Raw genomic sequence first — 22,620 nt, forward strand, 5'->3', positions numbered from 1 at the left:
GTTTCAAGACATTTGGTTCCCCTTCATAAGATATTTTGAACAACTTCCCTCCCTGTAAAATGGAATGATATGCCTGAACCTCCCCTTCTTTTCATATCCTCTTTTTATATTTTGTTTTATTATTATTATTATTATTTATTTCATGTATTTATTTATGCATGTGTATTTTCTATTTCTACTAAAATTAATAGGTTTAGCTCTTCTGTTATGTTTTCTGGACTAGTATTCTTACAGGGTGTACATATTTACTTATTTATTTTTGATGAGGGTGTGCCCCTTCTGTGAACATTTTTGTTTATTGCCATATTCATCATATTTATTAGCCATATGTTTCCTTGTTGTTGTCAGGCCTTTCATGTTAAATGATAATTTATGGACTGAACAAACATGGGACACTTAATTCCTTCACTGTCAGTTTTGTACTCTGGATTGTATGTTTTTTTTATGCCGTTAGAGGGGGGTGGGGTGATGAATGTAACTAAGTGTTAAAACTTAATAAAGAAAATATATATTTTTTAAAAGTCACAGTGTTTACTAACTGAAAAGGGGTCTATTCTCCAAGAGAATCTAGCAATCATAGATTTTGACTAATTACTAATTGGTAATATGCACTCCCATTGGACTTTTCCAAATAATTTGCGAGACACAACTACATTATCTCTGTGAAAGTTGGTTAGAAAATATACATTAAGGCTCAGACCTTCAGACTGTGAGTGATCATCTGTCTGAAAGTGTAAATGTGTAGTATTTGCTATGTTTCAATATGGACAAACTGCTATTATTAGTGTGCAAGTTTTGAATACCAGGATTGCTGACATGCCACAAGGTTTTGCTACTCCAGCATTTCCGGTACCATACCATAAGCTTACAGAATGATGTACTGTAAATGTCTAGATGAATGATCTCACATGTCTCTTGTTATTTATCCCAGCATACTTCATGGTAACATTAAATTATTAATTGGTCATTGCTTAGCTGCTTGCATTGTCATAACGTAATTTAGCATTGCATAATTGCTCATAGAAGGTTGGAGACTTGACAGGGGGAAAAAAAAAAATATATATATATATATAGAGAGAGAGAGAGAGCTTAAAAAGTAGTGCATGGCACTAGCAGCGCTAAGGTCATGGCGTTTCCAAGGAAATGGATCAACTGAGAAAAATGTTTCATGAATGCAGTGTCTCTTTGGATAAATTGTCTGCCAGATGCATAAATGTAAATGAATGACCTGACTGACTAAACAGATTAAGAGCCTTCTTCTTTAGAACACCAAAGGAGATTTTTTGAAGAATATTCACGCTGCTCTTTTTTCATACAATGAACAGGGGTTGTGAAGCTGCAAATGGGGTTCCCAATTAAGGTTCTCTTGGAACTGATATTAGAAAAGCTTGCACATTATTTATATATATATATATATATATATATATAGTATGTATATCACAGTGGTATTAACGCATCAGCTTGAATGTGTTTGTGTTTTTTGTCCAGAAAATGGGATAATTAAATCGGACCGCGTATATGAAGTTATGTTGGCCACAGACCGTGCCCACTTCTCCAAATGTAATCCATACATGGACTCGCCACAATCTATAGGTAAGCTCCAGGCAAGAGTTATTATTTTGTTGCCACAATGTCATCTACAACTGTATTGCTTCCATTATAGTTTACACTGCAAGCGTCCGATGTGGCCAAAGCCTAGTGAGACATAATTCCTGCTTTCTGTTTTTGCTGCTCTGCACAACTACACCAACCACATCATTTTCCCTGTATGTCTGAAATAAAAGGATTTTATTAATTCATTGGAATAGTTTCGAACTGACGTTCGGAAGTACATCCACTTCTATCCAGTGTAGATATCTTTAAGCTGATTTCAAAGTGAAGTGATGTCTTCCAATGCAGATGCAGTATTGAACACAATGCAGTATTCTGGTGATTCTGTTGATGTGTTTTCTCTTTGGGATGAAAGTGTTTTTTGTCATTTTTTGCAGGTTACCAAGCAACAATCAGTGCACCGCATATGGTAAGTTAAACTGCTTAAGAAACATTTGTAGTTGCAGTTAATGGCCTGTTTGCCGTAGACGCTGATGAACGGTCATTTGTGTGCTGTAGCACGCGTATGCCCTAGAGCTCCTCCATGATCATCTGTATGAAGGAGCAAAGGCTCTGGATGTGGGATCAGGCTCCGGGATCCTGTCCGTCTGCTTCGCCAGAATGGTGAGTCTCTTCACTGCCAATTCCAAATTAAATATAGAGCAATGGCATGCAAACAATTATGACGCATGAATTACTTTTGTACATTAGAACAGTTAAACAGTGTGTGTGATACGGAGGAGCTAAACTGCAAAAATAAATGAGCATATGGGGAGACCCAGAATTTTTCGGTTTTCACAGAATTCACAGAAAGTTGGTCCTGTGGCAGGTTGCATAAACTGCTTAGACTAGTCTTAAAAGTTAGTCATCTATCGTATTTTTTTTTCTGTAAGACTGGTCATAACTTTTCAAAGTCAGTTACATGAAAAGGTAGATTGGTCTAATTAGAATACAAAAAGTAAGACTGGTTGGTTAGTAAGACGAGTATGACACTTGTTTAACTGCTAGTTGGACAAAGTAGTTCTTAAGGTTCTTAACATATTGTCTATGTTTATGCAACTGGCCCCTGAACACACTTACAGGTGCATCTCAATAATTTAGAATGTCGTGGAAAAGTTCATTTATTTCAGTTATTCAACTCAAATTGTGAAACTTGTGTATTAAATAAATTCAATGCACACAGACTGAAGTAGTTTAAGTCTTTGGTTCTTTTAATTGTGATGATTTTGGCTCACATTTAACAAAAACCCACCAATTCATTATCTCAACAAATTAGAATATGGTGACATGCCAGTCAGCTAATCAACTCAAAACACCTGCAAATGTTTCCTGAGCCTTCAAAATGGTCTCTCAGTTTGGTTCACTAGGCTACGCAATCATGGGGAAGACTGCTGATCTTACAGTTGTCCAGAAGACAATCATTGACACTCTTCACAAGGAGGGTAAGCCACAAAGATTCATTGCCAAAGAAGCTGGCTGTTCACAGAGTGCTGTATCCAAGCATGCTAACAGAAAGTTGAGTGGAAGGAAAAAGTGTGGAAGAAAAAGATGCACAACCAACCGAGAGAACCGCAGCCTTATGAGGATTGTCAAGCAAAATCGATTCAAGAATTTGAGTGAACTTCACAAGGAATCTACTAATGTAGATACACCAGATAGCGAGTCCAGTGTCGAGTTTCACAATTTGAGTTGAATTACTGAAATAAATGAACTTTTCTAATTTATTCTAATTTATTGAGATGCACCTGTATTTGCACCTTTTGCAATCATTGCACACCATAAATAAAACCACAAAAGTGCAAGCATACACAACGGGTAAAACTCAAATCATTCATCTTTTTAGCAGTTGTGATGCTAGCACTATACACCTGAAAAGATTGTTAGCATACAACTTAACTTATTCAATTAAGAAGACAGCCAACGTTACAGGTACTGTTTCTGAAACTGCAGTCATTGCACTTAGACGACCTAATCTCTGTGGATTTACTCCATTGAGCAGATGCTTAAAAGGCTTGTACCTCGTTGTCTGTCCACTTGTCGGAAAGCCTCTGCATGTTTAGTGGTATAAAATTAGCCCAATCCTCTGAGTAACAGCTACAACAGGTCTGTTTACATGTGGAAGCTGATTACTCTACTTTTCTTTGGTTTGTTCAGCATGTGCATCCAACCAGTCACAGGCTGCAGTACCTCCCAGTTTTTTAGATGCAAAATTACTGAGTAATTCCTTTTAAGATTCTGAAATGAGCATTAGTTTCTGCGTTGGGAAGAATATGTAAAAACAAATTCTGTAATTGGATATGGATATTGAATTAAGTAAATTCAGCACTACGCTTTGTGACAAATCATTCATTTACTTCTGCCAGTTTGGACCTCCATAGTGTGACGGTGGTTTGTTGTGTGTGTGCTTTACAGTGGATGTGTTGTGGTGTTTCTCAGGTTGGGCCGAAGGGGAAGGTGATTGGCATTGATCATATGAAGGAGCTTGTGGAGGATTCCATAACTAATGTAAAGAAAGATGACCCTAGTTTGATCTCTTCAGGGAGGATCAAACTCATCGGTTGGTCTACTTACCCATCTTTGGTCTCTTGCAGTTGTTTATATATATATTGTTTATAAGTATTTATCACATTTAAATCCATTCATCAGACTACTTTTCTGTCATTGCAGAAAATTTTTTAAAAAGTACACAGAACTAGCTATTTGTTATGTCATGACATTTACATTTACATTTACATTTAGTCATTTAGCAGACGCTTTTATCCAAAGCGACTTACAAATGAGGACAATAAAAGCAGTCAAAACTAACAAAAGAGCAACAATATATAAGTGCAAATGACAAGTCTCGGTTAGCCTAACGCAGTACACGTAGCAAGGTGTATATAAATATATATATATACACCTTCACACACACTCACTCACTCACTCACTCACTCACTCACTCACTCACTCACTCACTCACTCACTCACTCACTCACTCACTCACTCACACACACACACACTTTCACACACACTCACTCTCTCACTCACACACACACTCTCTCACTTACTAATGGCTTGAAGGAGATGAGATGGAATAGGATCAAGCGGACAAGTAGTAGGATGATTGGAAAGGATGAGTTTAGAGAGTTCTGCCTCAGAGAGTGGAGAGAAGGATGAAAACAGAATAAAAAAAATACAAAATAAAAAAACATTTATCAGACAGTTTTATATTCAGAGACAGGCAGTACACTATAGGAATAGAACAGAACAGTAATATGGGCTCATCTGCGTTTTTCTGTAATGTTGTCTGTATGTGTGCAGTTGGAGATGGAAGAATGGGCTATGCAGAAGAAGCACCTTATGATGCCATACATGTCGGAGCCGCAGCTCCCACAGTGCCACAAGCAGTATGTTTCCTTCCAGTCACAAAAACACTTTGAGACCCAGCCATATTTGTACCTTAAACTGTATCTTTAAAGGAATATTTCACTCAGAAATGAAAATTGTCATCATTTACTCACCATGGATCTGGATGTTCACATGTATTGTTCATATTGTTTGTGTTGTAGTTGTTGGACCAGCTAAAGCCAGGTGGGCGTCTGATTCTGCCGGTCGGGCCAGCAGGAGGGAACCAGATGCTGGAGCAGTATGACAAATTGGAGGATGGCAGTACCAAAATGAAGCCACTGATGGGCGTGATTTACGTGCCTTTAACAGACAAAGACAAGCAGTGGTCAAGGTGGAAGTGACTTCCTGTCCTCTGTCCCCTCTCTCTCTCCTAGGGCACAGGTGAAACGGTGTGGTCCGGAGCAGACAGAGGCTGCATTTGCCGCTTGTCATCTTTTTTGCTGCTCCATACCATGATGAAGAGCTGCACAGTTTTTTTTTTTTACTTTAACCCACCAGCTTGATTTGGGGAAAAAAAAAAAAACATTTTATAATGTTTTAAATTTCCGGTTTGCCATTAACTGCTGGAATGGGCTTGAGTGATAAGTCATAAAAGCATGAAGACATCAAAACCTGTTTAGACTTGGCATTATGGCTTTGTTCACACTGGCAGCCCAAATCGGATTTTTAAGGCAGATCAGACTCAAATCCAGTTAGTTTTTTGTAGTCTGAACAGCAAAAAACTCCAAAGAAATCTTTTGTTTAGGCATATATGACATCACTTAAAACTCAACGAGGCAAGCTTAGAAAGTTCCTGAAAATACATTTGAATTAAATTGATTTCAATTTGTGTTGGTATAATTTGCGAGAGCAGTAGTTGCCCCCAGCACAATTGCACAGCTAATTTAGCCTTCAGATTTCCACCCTGTTAGACAACTGCCATTGTGACATGTATTTAATGTCATATACAGGGAGCGCTGAGCATTAATGTGTAGATGTGAATGTTTAAAATAATGTGCAATTTGTTGCATTAAATGCGTTCAAACTGACAGTTTCAGAAGAAAGTCTCTTGGCATTGTGTTGACGCCTACATCATTACTATAGCAACTAATGTAGATACACCAGATAGCGAGTCCAGTGTCTGAATCCTGTTTCATCAGTGGAAAAGTGCAAACCATCAGTCCTTAAGATTGGCTTTGATAAACAAATCGCATGCAGTTTGAACATAGCCTGTATTGCACCTTAATACCTTTTAAGATTGTTGAAACTAATTGTTGCATGTGTTGTTGTGTTTATACTGTTACTGTATGCATGTCAGTTGTGTTGTTTTGTATGATAATGTCTTGTTGTGTATCTTTGATGTTCACAGTAACTTTTTTTCTCTCTTTTTTTTTTATAGGGATGAACTTTGAAAGGATGATCTGGCAATACTCATTGCACCATATGCGCGCATACACGCACGCACGCACACGCACACACACACACACACACACACACACACACACACACCCAAATGGACTTCACTGAGGAGAGCTTGTATAAATGCTCTATTTCCATACCTGTGACAGTCTGATGGTTGTGAAAGACAGATGTATTGAGATGTATCTTTAATTTAAAAAGGAAAAAAGTGGAATAGGGCTTTGTGCTGAGATTTTCATGCCTGCAGTTTGAGAATTGTGTGAATGCAGTTTTTTTGGGGGGGGGGGGTTGATGCGCAGGTGCATTTTTCTTGTGATGACTTCAGTATTACAGTCAATTGAATTGTTCATGCATCTCAGCGTAATGTAAACAGAACACGGGGGTCGGCCTTTATGCTGAATCCACCCTGTGATTAAATCATAATTCACTGCTACGTAATGTGTAGGGATGTCTTTGCACAACAAATCCGTGTTAATAGTAATGGCTTGTGTTTTCAGCTGAAGCATGTGATGCCCAGGCAGAATAAACTACTTTACATTTGATTATTCCATCATAGGATTCTAAAGTACCACAGTAAGCCACAAGAGGCCATGTGTTATAAAGCAATAAGCCCCAAGAAGCCGTGGTTTACAGTGAATTTATAACAGCTAAGGGGCGTTGTTAGAAACCCCCTTAGCTGTTATAAATTCACTCTAAACCACGGCTTCACGGGGCTTATTGCTTTTATAAAATGGCTATTCCATATACGTAGTTAGGTTTCACTAAATAAAACCGAGCAAATAAAGTGTAATGATATTAATAAAAACAGTATTCTTCCACCAAACAATGTAGTTCCTCAGAAACAGTTGTGGTTGCAACAAAGTGGTTGCCGAGCAACACACAGAAGTAAACAAAGGTGTATGTTTGTGGAGTAATTTACAACAGCTTTGAACGCGGCTCAGCCAATCAGAATCAAGGACCGGAACTCTCCGTTTTATAACAATGATTTTACCACGGTTGTGGGGTGTTCTTTGGTTGATGCAGAGCAAACCTCTTTAACTGTCGTAAAATCAGTACAACACAGAGTTTCAAATGGCTGAGTGTGGGATAATGTACAGTCAGCTGGTCATTATAGCAAAATGTACTCCCAACACTAAGCAGAACTGTTATTCCTGGATGCTTGCCAACCAAATAAATGGACATGAATTATTGAAAAGTTGAAAGTATTTTAATACGTGAGAAGAAAGAGTGCAGAATGATATAAGATTTTTTTTTATATGGGACAGAGGTGAATTTTTTTTCTTTTTAGTGTCGTTACAAAAATATGTACAAACCACAGAATGCTGCCATTAATCAATCAAAATCAGGTATTCCAGAGAACAGTCTCTAATCATTGCTTTTAGAGCGGCAGCGATGGCAATATGATAAAAGACTCCAATGTTCAATAAACACCTACTTTTATTAATATGAATAATTATAACAATGTAATAATTTTAAAAAATTCTCCTGGCAAGTAATACAGTCCATTAGCTATAACTTTAGGCTGTTTACAGTTGCCAAGCAATGCAGCAACATTAAAATAGACTGATGGCCACAGGTGTGTGTTTATAGGTGTTTTACAATGGGTATTTTACAAGGCGTATCTAACTATAGTTTACACGTTGTATAAATTGAAATTTTAGAAATCAACTCCAGAATACTAAAATAGATTTGTCATGATTTACTCATGTTGTTCCAACCCCATATTATTTTCTTTGTTCTGTGAAACACAACAGATGCTTTTCCACATGATGAAATTTGATGTTTTATATTGTCAACGTGTTTCAACTAAGTTTGTGTTAAATTCAAATCGTCGCCTTTAGATTTGACGTTGTGGACCCCAAACAACACTGGTTCTCGTGTTCTTGGCGAGTATGACAAACGTGAGATTTGAGAACTGCTGTGGAAGGGAAGATTAAATCTTCAGACTTGGATTAGACAGAGCGCATGAGTTGTATGGATGGACTACTTTTATAGTACTTTTGTGTCCTTAGCGCTTGACAGCAAAAATCATCATCCACTTTATATGGAAAACAGAATCTTGAACATTTTGCTTATTTCACAGAAGAAAGAAAATCATACAGGTTTGGAATGATATGAGCAGAGTTGGGTCACACGTTTAGAGCACAAGTTTAGCAGTATTACTGCTCACTATGAAATGTGTTTCACATCACTGCACTGCTCAAAATAAGCTTGTCTATATTATCTAATGTGCAGCAAGTAAAGTCCCACTCAGATCCACACTTGCATACACAGCGTTGAGCTAAACCTTCAATGGCCATTTTGATTGTAAGCGGTTTTCAATGCCAATTCTCTGCATGTTTGTGTGTTTCCTGCACGCACAAACGTGGCTTTTGACAAATAAACTCACTGCTAAGCAATGATCTGTTCAATCGCTTGTCTCTTCTTTCACACAATCACACAGTCTGACCTGACGCACAGTCTGAACTGTAGAGAGATTTTTATAATTACATAAAATCAACCACAAAATGCTTCTCTGTCAGTCTCCTAGGTTTGTTTTCACTTCTCAGTATACCTTAAACAGAATCTGTCCGATCGCTACCACTAAGAAGAGCAGTCTGACCAAACAGATAACATGTAGAGTGCCACAAAGCTGTCTTAGCCTCTTTATTCACCTTGTTCATGCTGCTTTTTGGTGGTTCTCAACTATTGGATCACATTACAAAAATGGGTGGCAGGTTTGTTCTGATAGAGTCAGAGAACAATAATGCTCAGTGCAAATAAAATACAACTAACCATATCATTGGGCATAGAATAACAAATTACATAGGTCTATCAACTATTATAAAGAGGAGAAAACAACTATATTTTTGTTGGCTTCAAAAGGTTGTGTACAATAAGACAATATTGTAGTGTGAATTCTCTAGGTAGAAGCTAGTCGGATCACATGCCAATCAATGTTCATCATCAAAAACCATGAACAATAAACATTGTACACAAAGAGAAACATTACTATTAAGATGTCAAGAACATTTTTGTTACTTTGTGTGATAATTCTGGTAATGTGCCGGATCGCCCTTTCATTTCTACTGTACTGTAAGATCCAGAAACAAAATTCTAATGAAAATCTACTTTTTAAAAATGTCCTAAACGATTCATTGGCTCTTCACTGAATTTAGCTAGCTCATCACTAGACCATGCTGACCAAAATGTATTAAAAGCTGTCTTCAATAGTGACTTTTGATAGACCATTCTCATGTAATGATTCATTAAATTTGATGCCAAGCACACCAAAAGTGGAAAAGTGGACGTGAGGCTTTATCTCTGCAACGCTTTAACCAACTGAAACAAAAATCACACTCAGTGTACCTGGACAGCTGTGGCACGGTGCCACCTACTGGTCAAGAAATATAAAAATGGCTTAGAGACATTGCAGCCTTCTTCAGTTCAAAAACACCAGAGGAGATGCAGTTATCAAGGTGGAAGTGGCTGTGCTCTGACCGCTCTCTGATCCCAGTAGCCCCTCACTGCAGAACACAAGATCCAGGGGGCGTGTTTGGATCCACATCTAGGGGTGGAGATGGGTAGGTTTAGGGCTCAGGGGGTGGAGACGGGTAGGTTTAGGGCTCGGGGTGGAGACGGGTAGGTTTAGGTATATGTAAGGTGGGAGGAGTTGGATCTGGATCCAACCACGCCCCCTGGATCTTGTGTTCTCCTCTGATCTAGGGTGTGACCTGAGCAGAGTGTTTGCCATTGTCATGCTGTTTGTTGCTTCATACCATGATAAGCTGATTTTGTTACATCATAAAACGTTTTAAAGAGTTTGAAATTTTGCCTTTTCATGCACCTTTGTTTGTGCACAATTAAGTATGCATGCGACATTCATAAAACACTCTGGAAACTCATATAGTTAGTCCACATTTAATGGATTTTTCCCCCCAAGATTATTAAATTGGATAGTTTTACAATCATTATATTATATGGTTTCAAAACATTTTTGCACAAGTACACATTATACATACGAGTATTTAATATCACAGTAAGCCATTAAACCACATTGAAAACCCTAACTAGATATTTTCAGATTTGTTTTTATGCCATACGTTTTGTTTTTTTTAAATCAAGGAATTTTTAATTGTAAAATCGCAATCTAGAACTTTTAAGACAGCTCCAATAATTACAGTAACTAAAGCTGTATTCCCTGGACTGAAATTATTAATGATCATATTAAAATTAAAGTTTTACTTTCAAGCATATGGTCATATAAGGATACAGAAACATAATGGTTTAAATGTTTATCCTATTAAGGCTGAGCACATTTTTCAGAAATTGTCCCAAATTAAAAAAGAAAAATGCTCTCATTTAAGGTCAAATTCTCAGGTCAAAAAATATCAGGCAAGCTTGTAGTGTAATCATGCTTCTTTAAAAAAATAAAGCTGAATTCAAAATCGCCCACTTGAACAACAAGTATATACACACTGATGTATGCATTAAGCCAGTATGCCAGTATTTGGACAGATTATCAAATCATACAACTGCATCTTTATACCACAGGAACCTCTGTTGCAGTCAAACACATCTGCATATTTGCTACCAAAGTCACAAAATAAATTTCTCAGAAATAGTGTGCCATTCACATGTTTGAAATTATATTTTCCAGATACCATGATTTGAGATTTAAATTTAAACCTAAGGTTTAGATTTAAACCTAATTTGGCATACTATATTGGAGAGATAGACGTGTCATTTTGCACTCAAGGGGATATTAATCAAGGTCAATGCAATTTATTGCCCCTTTATGCCACAACTAGACTAAGTTGTAACTTACATACAGCTGGTGCAACCGGCCCCAGGAGCAGGGTTGGCTAGCCATGCATTCGATTTTTTGACAACTTATGTGTCCTCTACACACACAGTAACACAAATGGTGCAGCAGATTGGAGGGTTGATTGGCAGGTGGCTGTTGTGCTACAGATACATGCCATTGATGAGGTAATCAGACTCTTCTGTGGTGAGAGGCAAAGCTTTCTTCAGTCTGCGACGTACAAGCCAGAGCCTACAGCCCACCATCAGTAAGAGCAGAACGCTGATGATCAGACCCAAAGCCAGGGGTAAGATCGCACCTACACACATTCACAGAGTGACACTTGAAGTACTTGAGAAAACACACACAGACACAAAAGTACAATGACATTTGTTTAGTGCTGTATGCTCGGGTACTCACTCGGGCAATAAAACAGACCTGATTCAGGGGGTGGGTGTCCTTCCAGTACACGATGTATTTTAGACGATGGCAGTGAACTCTGAGACTCCGTGAGAGGATTTTGCAGTTTTTCCTTATGGACAGAAGCAATGGGAGCTGCACAAATAAAAGCAGTTTTTTTTTTATATTACATGCTGCAGCCATTTAATTTGATCAGTTAACACAAGGACATTAAATGTCATAGTCCATGGCGATGTTTCACTTTAGACATCGCCCGATGCCAATTTGGAAGACATCGCCCAACCCTATGCCATTCACATGTCTGAAACATTATTTTCCAGATACCATGATTTGAGATTCACTAAACCTAATTTGGCATACTATATAGGAGAGGTAGTTGTGTTATTTTGCACTCAAGGGGATATTAATGGCAAGAACACTTACCAGTGTTCAGTAATAGTCAACCCTGCTCTTGGAGATCTACAGTACCTTCCTACAGAGGTACGTTTTCAAGCAATTCTGAGCACCTTGGTTAGACTCTTTAATGTCCTTGTATTCTGCTTTAAAGAGCTCAAGCATTTAAAGTGACAATATACGTGCAGAGTGCACTTACAATAAACAGAACATTATTGTGCGTTAGTGTGGACACTAATATAATTCTATTTATAGTTATCGTTTTTGGTTTGAACAGAGCTTAACTCACTTAAGTCACACAACAGACAATGGGGCATGAAACACAAATGCATTATAATATATATCTATATACTGTATACACACATAAATTTTTTTATTTTATTTTTTTCAAATGATAATAACAGCATAGAGCGGGGGTGTCCAAATCTGTTCCTGGAGGACCACTGTCCTGCAGAGTTTAGCTCCAACCCTGATTAAACACACCTGAACCAGCTAATCAAGGCCTTCAGACTCACTGGCTGCGTCCAAAACCTGAAAAATGCTGCCTTCAGAGGACGCATTCCAAGGTAGGAAGGCATCAAGGCACATCCGAATCCAATGTCAACTTCACTTCCTGTCTCTTGAGATCCCTTCATCTGGCTGATTTTTGAAGGCAGCATAGACGTATCCTTCGCTGCCTTTGATATTCCACAATCCTGTGCATTCCATTCTGTGACAGATAAGTTAAAAAATAAAGATGGCGTCTGAAAGTTGTGGTCAGTGGTCAGTTTGTGTGTAAATGTACATTTTTGACCAACGTTTTCCACTTTTGATCTCATTTCTAGCGAGTAATTGTTGTACTGTTGTACTGTTGCAGTTATTAAATATTCACTTGGTTATCAAAAAAATCTCTCTGTATTTTGCTGTAGATCATTAAACTGTTACGTTGCCTCAGAAGTCTGTCCAAAATCAGTTTTGTGAGATTCCATTTCGTTCACAAAGGCTGCCTGCAAAGTCAGTGCCTGATAGGGCAGCGAGGCAACAAGTCAGCTGCCTAATTTTTCGAACGCAGCCACTAGAAACTTCCAGGCAAGTGTGTTGGAGCTGGTTGGAGCTAAACTCTGCAGGACATTGGCCCTCCAAGAGCAGGACTGGACACCCCTGGTATAGAGAAAACTGAATATTCTATCCTTTACTCAAAACTAATATTGTTGTACATACACGTGTATGTTTTCACACTGGTTAACGGAGTTGCAGTGGCCTGATGTTTTGTTACTGCTGAAAGATGACAACAGAATAACTGTTAGCTTCACAGAATTCTCAACTGAATAAATTCAATTTCATTGAATATAATACAAAAATCAGCTAAATCAATCAAGTCTCACTTGGTTTCTGAATGCATTCATTTACACAATCAGACTTCTGGAGGAAGTTGTTGTGGTTTCCTTTGCAGCCGCCATACTGGAAGTGCTGGCAATCTCCTGTTTTAGAATCATAATACCAGCGTGGGAAGACGCCTTTACACGGGCCAACCACTGGGGGCGCTGCACAGGGATCTGAGAGAGAGAGAGAGAGAGAGAGAGAGATTTGCTCTCAAGAGTATCAAATGTCTAGACATAGAGAGGCTTTGTTATAAAAATTGTTGGAAATGAATGGAAGCAGCAGAGAAATGCTGTGCTGATGTGAACTCATGATTAAAGCAACATCTGCAATGTTTTTGAGCAGTCAGTATGCTGTCTTCAATAGTGACTTTCTTTAAAAAATTTTAAGGAACAACGTGCCAGTGAGTAAATAATGACAAAATTATTATTTGAATGATGTGTCTTATTTCTTACCTTGGGAAATGAAGCCATAATGTTGATGTTGTTCAGGTTTAGGGAAATCATTGAGCTGTATTTCTGTGGGTGCCTGGGCTTCTGCTTCAGTTTGTACATCTGGTCCATGTTTAGAGGGGGGGTTGGACTTATGACCACTATCAACTATAACACAGACCCAAAACTTTTTATTTATCTTTAAATAATAAAGATACTGAAAAGGCTTTTGAGAAGATGGTAGAAGAGTGGCTTGGTGGTCTAGGCTTACAATTTTGGCAGAAATCTTCATCTGATCGGTCAGGGCAGTGTTGCTTTCCATCGCAGGCATAACCAATGTCTATACAGCAGCCATCATCACACATGAACTGATATCGAGAACAGTGACCTGTACACACTTCAGAGAAACAACACACACATTTGTTTCACATCCATACAGATTCAGGTTGAAGTTTATGGTTTATTTAATCCCCAAAGGACAATTAAAATGGTCAGGAAATAGTCTGCACGTTACAGAAAATACAACTAACAATACATTAAAAAACTCAAGACAATAAAAACACATGACATGACACAAAGTACAGCAGAGGGAAGAGAACAGTGTTAAAGATAATGAATAAACAAATACGATTACATTTGAATTAAAATTACATACGACAATAATTTATGTACATATACATGCAAAAAGTGAGTCAGAATGGATGACTAATTGACAGGCCAACTAATGCATTTCCTTACATTTTTACATAACTGATTTCAGCTGCCTCAGGCAGAGATCATTATTACAGCTACATCTTCCAGATTTAAGAAAGATTTCTTTCCAACAGCTATAAGACTGCACAATAAACATATTAATCTTCAGACACAGATCCCAGCCTGTGTTCCCCTGTCTTGGTCTCGTGTTGGACTCTAACTTTGAAGTGTATTTTTGTTCCGACTGCTTCCTGTGTCCTGTTACTGTTTCTCTGTCTCCCTGTTTGTCACCATAGCAATCCTTGTTAATCGCCATAGCTACTAATCACCATCACCTGTACCTCATCAACCCTTGTTTACTTGTGTATATATACCCCTGTGTTTCAGTTGTGTTTCAGTTGTCGGTCATTGCTCCTGGCTGTGTGTTCTTGTTCCTGATTGCTCTGTGTGGATTTACTCCCGTTTCAGGTCTGAATTTGTCAATTAAACTGTGCTTGCATGTGGATTTTCACTTCCAGTGTTGCCAATTTAGCTACTTTGTAGCTAGATTTAGCGACTTTGCCGCCCCTTTTGAGACTTTTTTTTTTTTCAAAAGTTTAGGGACAAATATAGCAACTTCTTGGACAAACCTTATCTAAGTTCTCATCTTGCCCACTGATCTACATCTTTATATAGATCAGTGAATTTGCCATTATGATGTCATCTAGTGACATTTAGCTTCTAGTTGTAGCTACTTTTAATTGAAAGCCGTTGGCAACACTGTTCACTTTTTCAACACTGCTCACGTTATACTTATGGCCCATATTTCTATTCACATCATTACAGGGTTGCCAACTCTCACGCATTTGGCATGAGACATGCTTTCAGGCTTTTCATGCTTTCTGTCTTATGCTCTCTACACTGCCCAAGTAAATCTCATGGCAAATAAAAACGGTCAAGTGCTCTGCAGACCGAATCTTGCGGTATTTTGATGTCATACGCCATTCGGTCTGTGCAGCACAGCATTAGAAGACCTGCTGCAACCTCTTGATTGGACCAGTCTGTACCAATCACATTTTCCCCACAACAAGCAAGGTCACTCTATGTAAGCTGCTGACTCCCACCTGCGTGACGATCACCGATGTTCAGGTGGCTTTGTGAAACGTAAGAATCTAATTTCTTCCCGCATAGGGCTGGGTGATAAAACAATATCATATTGAGTCATGATAAATTTATGTTGGTAACGATGATAAGCTCTGGACATTTTTATTCAATATGGATTAATCTAACAGCAGAAATAAATATGACAACATCCAATCAGTGCTTATCGCTAATAGGCTAACTCTGCATGTTCTGTGTGTCTCTGTGTGAATAAATGGTGTGGTTTCATCTGATACGCAAGTGTAACCCCCTCGGGTCCTACTCTCACCCACTCCGGGAGGCGGGCACACTAACAAGGAGGCTAAAGACCTCAGCCTCTAGTGTCAGTCACTAGTGCACCTCATGAGATCAGGGGAGTGAGGTTTACCTGTCCTGCATGGCACCTACCAGCTCGCCTCCATTACACTCACCCCTCTAAACCTCACTCCCACTCGGGTCACGGCACCAATGTAACCCCCCGGGGTCCTACTCGCACCCACTCCAAGCGGGAATCAAACCTGGGTTGCCGGCATGGGAGGTGGGCGCACTAACAAGGACGCTAAAGACCTCCATTACACAAGCTCAAAACAAAATTTAGGGGAAAATAATATAGATTTCATGGGGCCCTAAATTAAAAAGTAGCTCTGTGTTTTTTAATTGTGAACAAACAAATTATCTTTATATTCATTCTCAAGGCCTAACAAACATGTGGAAAGCATTTCCTTCCCCATTAATGGTAAAAGAATATTGTGAAAAATATCGATATTATATGATATGGAAAAGAAATATTGTGATAATATTGTCTATCAGTAGGGATGTAACGATTAACCGCGAGCCGGTTGAAAATCGATTCAAATATGTGACGATTCAAATCGGTTGAGATGCTAATCAAATCGCGATTCAATTAGGGGTAGGAGTTTGAATGTATGTCTGAGGGGAACTTACTGTCTTTAGAAAAGTTTAGATATTTAAATTTGGTTATTTAGCAGATGCTTTTATCCAAAGTGACTTACAAATGAGGACAATAGAAGCAATCAAAACCAACAAAACCAACAAAAGAGCAATAATATACAAGTGCTATGTTAGTATATTATTATAGTGTTATATTTCAATTTCACAAAGAAACATGTAGCATTTTGTCCAAGCAATAATAAAAGGACACATTTAATTTATAATTTGTCTTAAATCTCAATTTGTAAAAATAAATAAATCGTGAATCGAATCGAATCATGAGTTGAGTGAATCGTTACATCCCTATCTACCAGTAAAGAGAAAATGAAGAAACAGAAGTAAAATTAACAAAATTAACACATGCCAGTTGTGCTAAATGCAAGTAAATGTTCTGTCTGGCCGGACCACTATGGTGAGTGATAATTTAATTGTCAATTGTGCACTGTTAGTAACGTCACTTGGCGCAAAATTGGAGCAAATAATTAGACTAAAATCTGCATTTTTTTGAGTAATTAAATTGAATAAATTATTTTTATAAGAAGACTAGCTGGAATGGAACAACCCTAAAAAGGAGTAGAGTCTGCATTTACAGGAAAAATAAATTACAGTTAATGTTTTTAGAGGAGTGTGTGTTCCTACAGGTGACAAGTTAACATCTAGGTTGCTTTTGTTTTTTTTATTGTCTATAATTTAGTGATTTACAACTGCCTGTAGACAAACAAGCTATATACTCTATACTTTTTAGCACACATAAAATATTTTATATTTATTTTGGGGATTTATTTTCGTAATAAATTATCCAGTAAAAAATTTGACTTGATGGTAAATTACCTTAGAACTAAGATTTGGCATCTAATCTGCATAGACAGGAGGAAGTTTCTAAAAAGTGCATCTAGTACCACATTAATTGTATGGTAATTTATAGTATTAAGATGAAATTGAAAATTAATTGTTGGATCCAGCTAGGGGTATTTAATTGATTCAGTCATTGAAATCTCACTCCGGCTGAGAAACCAAAGTTGGCAACCCTGATTCATTCATTCATTCCTTTTATTTATAAAGCACTTTACAATTGCACCTGCAGACCAAAGTGCTGTAAAATCAACATACAACTACTTAAAATACATAAACAACAAACAATAGTCCATTAGCCCAACTCCTTGAAGGCTAATGACTAAAAGTAATTTTTAACCCCAGCTTTAAAGGCGTTTATGGATGTAATTTATTTCCTTAATCTCAGATGATAGACTATTCCAAAGGCGCGGACCTGCAACAGCAAAGGCTTGATCCCCTTTCAACTTTAAATGAGTTCGTGGGACAGTAAGAAACAACTTATTAGTTGATGTTAAAGACCTAGATGACTGACGGAAAGTAATAAGTTCAGACACATAAGCATAAGTTCAGACATGCACTTCCTTAAACACATGCAACAAAACCTATTTTATCCTGAAGTCTACCGGTAGCCATCTGAGGGAGGTCAAAATAGGAGAGATGTGTTGACTTTTCTTAGCACTCACAAGCAGCCTAGCTGCTGCATTCTGAACTAATTGTAAGCGTGAAATAATGGTCTGACAGGACCCCATATACAAAATATTACAATAGTCCAGACTGTATCGCGTACCTTGTCAGTGTCGTGCGCTTTGCTTGGCCATTTGTTGTGATAAACAGGAAAGTGTGTTCAGTAAAGGAGACAAAATAAAGGCATTAATAACCTTTTCTATCATTATTATCATAGCCTATTAAGCCCATTTTCTCATTATCTGTATGTGTATCTGTATTAATGTGCATGCTTGCACATTTGATTATTAAGACAATTTCACACTGAGAGTGCAGAAAATTTCAGTAAGTGTTCTTGTATTGCGTTTAGGCTTGTGGTTCATTTTTGGGCCATCCTCTCAAGTTGAAAAGAAATGTTCTGCTTTCCCTTTCACCATCAAATAATCACACAAAATCTACTGTCATTGTTATAACACATTATCTGTCATTAAATAAGTTTGTTTTCAACAATATATTTTAACACAGTTAGTTATTAAGCTAGTTGAGTTTGAAAATATGTAGTTTTGCACATTCATAGCACGCAAGCTCACACACACACACACACACATGCAAAATTAAAAAAAACTAATCATCCATGTTCACAAGTAACTTTTAAAAATAGTCATGGAAGATATAGACAAATTATTTCTGACCTTCTGCGTTTGGTGCAGGGGCGAGCACACTGACAGACACATTGTCAGAGCTCTTCTGTCCCGCCGTGTCGGTAACGGTTAGCTCAAAGGTATAAATTCCTTCTCTAAGACCACTGAGTTTCAGCAGGCCTGGGTGAGTCACCTGCAGAAATCAGACAACATAATCAAGACCAGTGAACTTCACATATTACTTAGTACCTGAGTCTCTATAATTGCTGTAAATAATTACAGCTGGTCCACACAAAGCTACTGGAATATACAAAGAATTTTCTCAGATGCAAAATAATTATAGCTCAATTACTGTCGACAATTTCTGAAATCATTTTCCTGCCATCATTTTATGTGGACAGTAACATGAGTTTCTCCTCTACCTTGCCTAAATTTGACTACAGTACACTCTTAAAAATAAAGGTGCTTCAAGCGATGCCATAGAAGAACCATTTTTGGTTCCACAAACTACTGTTCTACTACAACTATTCAGTCAAAGGTTCTTTAAAGAACCATCTCTTTCTTACCTTTTTATAATCTGAAGAACCTTTTTTCGCCCCAAAGAACCTTTTGTGAAACAGAAAGGTTCTTCAGATGTTAAAGGTTCTTTATGGAACCATTTAGACAAAAAGGTTCTTCTATGGCATCGTGAAGCACCTTTATTTTTAAGAGTGTATCTCACAAAGACGGATCACAGATATTTTTCATTAGAATGCTACATACAGTATGAATATTTTGGTCATGATGTTACTCAGGCCTATATTTTGCAGTCTCTCCAGAAGTGCATTATGATGTAACTGACACAAACATAGAGTGAATAAATGTAACAGCCTAATTGGATAGCTTGCAATGGCTGTCAGGTCAGCACAAATGCTCGCAAAAAAACAGCTGTGTTTATTTTAATGAAAGTGTTCAAGTTTTGCCACATGATGCTGTGATTGCTTAAGAGGCAATCAAAAAGAAAGCAATTTGCAGCAATAAAGTGACTGAAAGTCAGGTTTGCCGGTTTTCAGGCGACACAAACAAGTTGAGCTGAGATCAAAATGAGCAGAGATGCAATATGTCGTCACTACAATTGAGAGTGCATTCACTGAAAATGTTTTAAACACTAAATATTACAAAAACCAACAGTACAGCAATCCTCATTGAATTCAAAGAGTTTGTTCAAACACTCCAGGTCTTCCACTGGTTGAGCCAATGTTGCTTTGTCCAGCTGTTCAGGACGTGCAAACAAAGCAATGTTTTGAAAGCATCATAAAGTCTTTGAGAGATTACTGAATATTAAAGGTTTACCTTCATTTTAACGGAGGGGTCTCCTTTCACAAGAGCCCATTCATAATGTATTATGTCATGATCATCAGTGCTGTCTCTGCCGTCTAGCACCGCCCAGTCTGTTGGCAGCTGAACCACCAAGTCCTGACCCGCATCACTACGGGGTGGCTCATCCAAACCTGTGAAACCCAAACACACAAAAAGTCAAGTTCAACATTTTTTTTGTGGACAACACAAACTTTAAATCTAAAGTTTTATTTACAATTGGCTGAACTCTTGCACACAGGAGGAGAGGGTGCAGAGCAGGAAGCGGAGTTTCTTCTCATAGAGATTCTCTTGCTCCAGAATAAGTTAAAAGGGATAGTTCACCCCAAAATTTAAGTTCTGTCATCCTTTACTCACCCTCAAGTTGTTCCTGTATGAGTTTCATTCTTCTGTTGAACACAAAAGAAGATATTTCGAAGAATGTTGGTAACCAAACTGTTGCTGGTAGCCATTTATTTCCATAGTATGAAAAAAATACTATGGAAGTCAATGGCTACTAGCAATTTGGTTTCCAACATTCTTCGAAATATCTTCTTTTCTGTTTAGCAGAAGAAAGAAATGAATACAGGTTTGGAACATCATTAGGGTGAGTAAATGATGACAAATGACAAATATTTATTTTCTGGGTGAACTATCCCTTTATTCCTATTTATGCCCATTTGATGGCAAAGTTGAATTTTCAGCATCAATGCTCCAGTCTTCAGTGTTACATAATCCTTCAAAAATGATTTAGAGCTCAAGAAACATTACCTATTATTGTCAATGTTAAAACAATTGTTTCATTTTTGTGGGAACTGTGAGATCTTTTTTTTTCAGGATTATTTAGTGAATAGAAAGTTCAAATGGACAACACTTATTTGAAATAGAATTTAACCATGTAATTTCTACTGTCCCTTTTGATCAATTTATTGCATTCTTGCTCAGTAAAAGTATTAATTTTGTTCAAATAAAAGTACATTTGAGAGAGATATATATATATATATATATATAATCTGATTCTAATATGCTGATTTGCTGCTTAAGAAAGTAACATGAAGACCTAAAGTTTCGTTGTCATTTTTGGCCCGACCCATTAAGTACGCGCGGCCCGTGACTAACTTTACTACAATCGAAGAAAGAAACCCACCCCGCATCACTGACTCGTCCTCATCGATCCCATATGAAGGGCTCCCGGCTGAAGTGCTCGGACTGTCAGTGGCAGTAGAACCCCGTCCAGGCTCATGGGGTCTAGAGCTGTTGTTCACCCGACTGTAGGTGCTGAATCCCGGCTGAAAGGAAAACGAGCACACACTCCTGTCCCTGTACGTGCAGTTGAACAAATAACAGCGCAAACTGTCATCGGGCTGCTTCAGGTCCTCCTGGATGATGGCGGCTGTGCAGTGCGGGTGAGAGCAGCAGGCGTGCGCGCAGTCCCTCCAGCTATACACCCTCTGCGGGGCGGACAAGAACGCGGCGCCCTGCTCGATGGACGCGCTGGCGCGGATGATGCGCTCCTCCGCCGCCTTGAAGCCACTGATACAGCGGTCTCCATCCTCTTCATCCTCCCTCGAGTCCGACTCATCCTGCTGTAGCTGCTTACGGAACTCCTCCAGCAGTTCTTCCACACCAGATATTTTGGATTTAAGATCAGATGTTGAGGAGGATCGAGTCATGACCGCCGTCGACATCCAGAGTAGAACAGAACAGATGAGCGCTCGCTGGATATGATGCGCCGAAGGAAACATGATGGCGCTGTAAACGCTCATTTCCCACGATGGAAACAATGGCACGCTTTTTCTCACATCACATTCGAGATTAAATGTATTAGTTTACTATACAAAAAATCAGCGTTTTGCGCATTTTAGAAGAACAGCACAAAGCACAAAGCACCTGCACCTGTCGTTTTCACGGCCAACTGAACTGAAATCAGTGCATCGCGGCTAATGCAGCATCGTGCTGCGAAGCTGCCTCGTTCCTGCAGGCGGCACTTTGTGGCTCAGCCCAAACACCATTGACTTGCAATTCCTATATCTTTTTTTGAGTTAATGAAACCTATTTGCAATTAGCCTATATCAAGTTACTAGAAAATAGCCTACATTTTTAACAAACATTTCAAGTTGTATAAATGAGCATTATTGCATTACGAACAAGCATGAATTTAACAATGAACAATTGGTATCTATATTAACTAGTGTAAAGTGAAATATAGATTATATATATATAAGCAGATTATTGGGGTCCAAGACGATCTGGTGACACTCTTGTCAAATATGAGTCTAAAAATGTCCCTTTATAGAAGTACTATTCTATGTGTTATGTTAAAAGAGACTGGACAGTTAATAAAACATACGAGAAATTAAATATGTTTTAATATTATACATTTAATGATCTATAATTCTTTTGGAGATCACATATTTCTTTACACACCGATTGTATTGAAGTCAATCAATTGAACAATGTACATCAGTTTGATTAGACTTGTAGCTAAAGTCTGTAGACTGTGGTTGGAGAGCATATTTTGTGATGGAGCAACAGATTTTGTGTACAGGGCTGTGGCCCTCCAGGAGATGAGTTTGAGTTTAATGAAATTTGGCATGTTTCCCCAGAATGTCCGTGTGTACCA

General features: G+C 38.2%; 2 protein-coding genes across 4 annotated transcripts in view; one reads left to right on the top strand and one right to left on the bottom strand.

Moving 5' to 3' along the window:
• Nucleotides 1-7,036, top strand: part of pcmt (protein-L-isoaspartate (D-aspartate) O-methyltransferase) — an 11,198-nt gene extending 4,162 nt beyond the window's left edge. For 2 of the 3 annotated variants that reach the window (XM_016556086.1, XM_016556088.1), the window contains 7 exons: nucleotides 1,489-1,593; nucleotides 1,989-2,020; nucleotides 2,110-2,214; nucleotides 4,027-4,147; nucleotides 4,891-4,976; nucleotides 5,139-5,308; nucleotides 6,356-7,036. In XM_016556086.1, coding sequence (XP_016411572.1) covers nucleotides 1,489-1,593; nucleotides 1,989-2,020; nucleotides 2,110-2,214; nucleotides 4,027-4,147; nucleotides 4,891-4,976; nucleotides 5,139-5,308; nucleotides 6,356-6,368 — 632 coding nt within the window. In that variant the 3' untranslated portion in view covers nucleotides 6,369-7,036. Of the gene's footprint in view, nucleotides 1-1,488; nucleotides 1,594-1,988; nucleotides 2,021-2,109; nucleotides 2,215-4,026; nucleotides 4,148-4,890; nucleotides 4,977-5,138; nucleotides 5,359-6,355 lie in introns of all 3 variants that reach the window. The other variant, XM_016556087.1, reaches the window with a different exon arrangement.
• Nucleotides 7,037-10,275: 3,239 nt separating this feature from the next.
• lrp11 (low density lipoprotein receptor-related protein 11) lies at nucleotides 10,276-21,971 on the bottom strand. Its single transcript, XM_016556089.1, has 9 exons — nucleotides 21,145-21,971; nucleotides 19,995-20,152; nucleotides 18,714-18,855; nucleotides 14,033-14,158; nucleotides 13,786-13,929; nucleotides 13,336-13,506; nucleotides 13,172-13,228; nucleotides 11,597-11,713; nucleotides 10,276-11,477 (listed from the first exon to the last, which is right to left on the bottom strand). The coding sequence occupies exons 1-9, from the start codon at nucleotides 21,761-21,763 to the stop codon at nucleotides 11,323-11,325; spliced, it is 1,689 nt and encodes a 562-aa protein (XP_016411575.1). The 5' UTR covers nucleotides 21,764-21,971; the 3' UTR covers nucleotides 10,276-11,322.
• Between the last annotated feature and the right edge of the window lie 649 nt (nucleotides 21,972-22,620).

The sequence above is a fragment of the Sinocyclocheilus rhinocerous genome, unplaced genomic scaffold (assembly GCF_001515625.1).
Source record: "Sinocyclocheilus rhinocerous isolate Xijiao unplaced genomic scaffold, SAMN03320098_v1.1 scaffold617, whole genome shotgun sequence".
NCBI classification, from domain to species: Eukaryota; Metazoa; Chordata; class Actinopteri; order Cypriniformes; family Cyprinidae; genus Sinocyclocheilus; species Sinocyclocheilus rhinocerous.